The 5,128-nt window shown below is 46.0% G+C and overlaps 1 protein-coding gene across 5 annotated transcripts in view; it reads right to left on the reverse strand.

Moving 5' to 3' along the window:
* The window catches only part of ZFP37 (ZFP37 zinc finger protein), a 97,511-nt gene that overhangs the window by 42,846 nt on the left and 49,537 nt on the right, over positions 1–5,128 (reverse strand). The window contains exon 4 of one of the 5 annotated variants that reach the window (XM_070795300.1): positions 1,505–5,122. The exons of the other annotated variants lie outside the window; for them this stretch is intronic. Within the exon in view, the coding sequence (XP_070651401.1) occupies positions 5,076–5,122 (47 nt within the window). The 3' untranslated portion in view covers positions 1,505–5,075. Of the gene's footprint in view, positions 1–1,504; positions 5,123–5,128 lie in introns of those variants that run through there. 5 annotated transcript variants of the gene reach the window in all.

Below are 5,128 nucleotides of genomic sequence, written 5' to 3' on the forward strand. Positions count from 1 at the left end.
ATACACACCACTACATATAAAACAGATAATCAACAAGGACCTATTCTAGAGCACAGGGAATGCTACTCAATATTCTGTAATGAACTATATGGGAAAAGAATCTGAAAAAGAATAGATATATGTGTATGTATAACTGAATCACTTGGTTGTACACCTGAAATGAACTGTAATGACATCAACAGTACTCCAATAGAACATTTTTAAAAATTTTAAAAGAGCCTGGCATAATGCCTGGCACATAGTAAGTAGTCAGTTAATTGAAGCTAATCATATTCTTTTCTTTTGATCAACTTAGTCATTCAACAAACAGTCACTGTTAATATGTCCAAGCTCTGAGAGTACACTGCTGACAAAAATAGCTGAAATCCCTGCCCTTACTGAGCTTCTACGATGGTCTATTCCTTTTTAATCTTCACATTCTGGATCCTATAAGGTCAGGAGCGTGACCTGAGGAAGAAGACCAAGCTAAGTGCTGCTGCTGCTGCTGCTGTTGCTGCTGCTGCTGAGTCGCTTCAGTGGTGTCTGACTCTGTGCGACCCCAGAGACGGCAGCCCACCAGGCTCCCCCGTCCCTGGGACTCTCCAGGCAAGAACACTGGAGTGGGTTGCCATTTCCTTCTCCAATGCGTGAAAGTGAAAAGTGAAAGTGAAGTCTCTCAGTCGTGTCCGACTCTCAGTGACCCCATGGACTGCAGCCCACCAGGCTCCTCCGCCCATGGGATTTTCCAGGCAAGAGTACTGGAGTGGGGTGCCATTTCCTTCTCCAATGCGTGAAAGTGAAAAGTGAAAGTGAAGTCTCTCAGTCGTGTCCGACTCTCAGTGACCCCATGGACTGCAGCCCACCAGGCTCCTCCGCCCATGGGATTTTCCAGGCAAGAACACTGGAGTGGGGTGCCATTGCCTTCTCCTCTGGTTTCTCTTCAAACTAGGCGCCTGTCCTTTAACTGAAGCCTCTACAAAAACCCTTGACTTTTTCCTTCTTTTCTTCATGCTGCACTCCCCTCTAGAAAGCCCTCCCTTCTCTGCCTTTTCAAATATTCTCCTTCCTCCAAAGCCAAGAACCCAAGACTCCTTTGACTCCCCAGGGCTCCCTCTTCTCATCCTCTGTGTTCCCAGAGCACAGGTGGCGCTAGTGGCCAAGTGCCGGGGTCCCGCCCCGGCTGATCCAGGGTATTCGAGGGGAGACGGCGTCGGCGACGATTTGCTTATTCACCAAAGATATAAAGAGTAATAGAATGAGGATAGCTCGGTAGGAAAATTCAGCGGAGAAAAGAGGCTGAGTAGCTTGGTTTACGCGGAAAATCAATATAACCTGTGACACCAGGTTAGCTCTGACCACGGAGGCCGCAGGCGCCCTCTCCAATAGCGGAAGGTGCCCCACCTTAGACACCTTCTCGAGTGGGTCTTAGAAGCCCAGGCAAATAAATGGTCGCAGAGGATATCCGCGCTCCAGATGCAGACTCAGCTGGAAATTGAGGGGAAGAATGACATGGGGAGACCAAGCATTGGTGAGCAAGGCCCGTAGCTTTATTTTCAACGGGGGCTTTTATACCCTAAGTTACACATAGAGGATAATAGGGGATGCAAAGTCAGCAGTTTTTGATCCTTATCAAAAACCAGGGTTTCTTTCCTGCAAATTTATCGTATACAAATGGTTTAGGTGATTTACATCATCTTCTGGCCAGAAGGCCTATTAACATTTTATGACTCTTGACAAAGACTTATCAACAAAGACTTATTTTCTCTAAGAGTAATTATTTTAAGGTTTGGCACCATCTTCCGAAGATAAAATTGCATTCCTATAGGGCGGATGTGTAATGGGTTTACAACAAAGGAAAGAATTTATTACCTTAAGGGTCTAAAGTTACTAACACCAAGGCCACTACTTATTTTTTCTACATACCAACTATATTAATTAATACACATTCAAGGATACAATTCAGGGGATGTGAAAACTTGGCAACAAGCATTGGTTCATCAATGAAATCTTTTACTAGTTTTATTCTGACAGTTTCTAACTCTCTGAGAGGCTCTAAGCTATTTGAATATCTTAAGCTTCCTGTGCCTCTTGAGGCTGGGAGACTGTAAACAATCGTATGCATAGCTGTAGGAGTCCGGGTAAACTTGTCAGGCGAGTTAGAGAGCCATCTGAGGGGTTTGGATTTAAACACTCCTAATTGCCCAGGAACTTTATTAATTGGAGCTGTAAGTTAACTCTTTGACAGAGAGAGCGAGATGGTGATGGGGGACAGCCCCCAGTAAAGTCAGAGGTGAGAGCACAAAGCAATAAAGTAGGCAGACTCTGGTTTTTGGGGGGGTAGATGCTCGAAAATATCCAGGGGGACTCCTGAGGCTTGATCCCGCGTATGCCGAGCCTCCTTCCTCATGACCTTTGTCACGAGTGGAATGCCTCACCGGCTCCCGGCAGTCAAGAACCTGTCTGTCAATGCAGGAGACAGAAGAGACCTAGCTTCGGTCCCTGGGTTGGGAAGATCCCCTGGAGAAGGAAATTGCAACCCACTCCAGTATTCTTGCCTGGGGAATCCCATGGACAGAGGAGTCTGGAGGGCTACAGTCCATAGTGTCACGAAGAGTTGGACACGACTGAAGCGACTTCACTTTCACTTTTCACTCTCATGCTTTGGAGAAGGAAATGGCAACCCACTCCAGTGTTCTTGCCTGGAGAATCCCAGGGACGGGGAAGCCTGGCGGGCTGCTGTCTATGGGGTCGCACAGAGTCGGGTACGACTGAAGCGACTTAGCAGCAGCAGCAACAATTTTACACTAATTAATCTGTAAATTCATAGAGTCTGGCCTGTTGTTGCTGCTGCTGCTGGCCTGTAAACAACAGTAAATAGTAAATTAAGCACAGTCACATCTGCCAAGAGAACCAGAGGACCCCAGGAGGGCTTATTAGGTAGTCCTCTTGTATGACTTTGAAAGAGCACATGGTTATCTTTTACCTTTTTTCAATTTCTGGCTAATTTTTTAAAACACTAGTTTTTATGGTTACACATACATTGGAAAGGTAATTGTGAAAAGATAATGATCTTGGAGTCAGGAAAACCCAAGTTCAAATTATGCCTCCACGCTTAACCTCTGTTTCCTCAGAGTTCTTGCAGAGATAATGTAAAAAGGCTTAGAGAGTGCTAGAATGCAATAGGTTCCCAATAAATATTAGCTCTCTCACTCTCTTTTTCTCCTCTTTTGTGAAGACAGATCACATTTTGCTTTTATAGTGTTCTCTCTGTTGTCCCCAGCCCCAGACAGGTTCTGGTAGAATGCCTGAGCTTTGGGTAACTGATTTTCAATAAATCTCCTCTGATTGTTTTCTATTTGTCTTGTCTGTAATTTAGGCAAGTTCCTTCCCTTCTCTAGGCCTCAGCTGATAAAAATGAGAGGATTTAATGGTTCTTAACTAAGGCCAGCACTAGTCCCAGGAGTGATTTTGGAAATGGGGAAAGGGATACAGCATTTTCTATTTTTACAGTAACTGGAAAGTATTACTGACGTTTGGTGCTTAGGATCCAGGACTCCCCAGGTGGTGCCAGTTGTAAAGAACCTGCCTACCAACGCAGGAGACATAAGAGACCCAGGATTGGTCCCTGGATTGGAAAGATCCCCTGGAGGAGGGTACGGCAACCCACTGTATTATTCTTGCCTGGAGAATCCGATGGATAGAGGAGCCTGGAAGACCATATACAATAGGGTTGCAAAGAGTTGGACATGACTGAAGCCACTTAGGACACAGCACACACGCAAGCATGTTCCCTACAATATGGAACTGTTTCACCCAGCACACCAACAGCACCCCCACTGGGAAATACTGAACCATCTCTAGAGAAAGTAAAAGTGCTGTCACTCAGGTGTGTCCACTCTTTGCTACCCTATGGACTGTAGCCCGCCAGGCTCCTCTGTCCATGGAATTCTCCAGGCAAGAATACTGGAGTGCCATTTCCTTCTCCAGGGGATCTTCCTACCCCAGTGATTGAACCCAGGTCTCCTGCACTGCAGGCAGATTCTTTACCATCTGAGCCACCAAACAAAAAGTGTATTTTATTTCCAAACATTTTAGCAATTCCCCAGACTATTCCATGTCAGAAACACAGCCTCATTTTGTTGACCTGCTCTTGTCTGAAGAACAGCTTTGTTTTTGCTCTTGCCAGCCTCACTGGCACGTCTGTTTTCTGGGGACAGAGATTATTCCAAGGCACCCTTATTGGGAACCAACTAGTCTTTGCTGGTGTCCCAATCCAGTGCAAAGAATAGCAGGGAAGTTGAAGACAAGGTCTTACCATCAAGAGGGAAAAAAACCCAAGCTTATGACATAAGGCAACACCAGTGTTCCAGAGAAAGCTCAGGGACTGCTGGTTACATTCTGAATGAATCCATTGCAAACACACATCTCTTCTTTTTATTCTTTTGCTTGTGGCCTCGCATTAAGTAATTGTCTCACTCTCTCCCACCAGACACTGATTTGAACTCCAAAGAGGAACAGCTGATTCCTGATGGTCTGTTTCCTCCTGGGCTTACTGCACAACAGGTATGAAATTTATACACTTTTACGCCAACTCTAGTTTTCCCACCAATTCACCGTTGGTCTGGCATCCTGAAAAGGAGCAAGTCCTTTAAGTCAAGGAACCAAATATTTTTCCTTTTGGAAAAGCAATGTCTTCATAAGACCACTGAGATTCTATTAAAAACTGGCAAAGCAGGAAAATGAAGTGGCCAACAGGGGGCAGAAGAGGAGGGATTTCATTTTCTTCCATGTGAATCACGTGAAGTTGCTCAGTTGTGTCCGACTCTTTGAGACCCCATGGACTACCAGGCTCCTCTGACTACGGGATTTTCCAGGCAAGAGTACTGGAGCGGGGTGCCACTTTCTTCACCAGGGGATCTTCCTGACCCAGGGATCAGACCCAGGTCTCCCACATTGCAGGCAGACGCTTTACCAGTAAGAGAGTCTCAGGGGGGTTGTAAATAACACACCACCCTACCTCCCCACTAGAGCAGGGAGGGGTAACCTCAAGTCAGCCAGGAGAGTAACCTGGAACCTTCTGATCTGCAGTAGGCGTGCTATCCATTGCGCCACTGGCCCTGTTGGCTATTTTCCTCCAGAAGCACTAAAC

This window comes from Bos indicus, chromosome 8 (assembly GCF_029378745.1).
Source record: "Bos indicus isolate NIAB-ARS_2022 breed Sahiwal x Tharparkar chromosome 8, NIAB-ARS_B.indTharparkar_mat_pri_1.0, whole genome shotgun sequence".
Lineage (NCBI taxonomy): Eukaryota > Metazoa > Chordata > Mammalia > Artiodactyla > Bovidae > Bos > Bos indicus.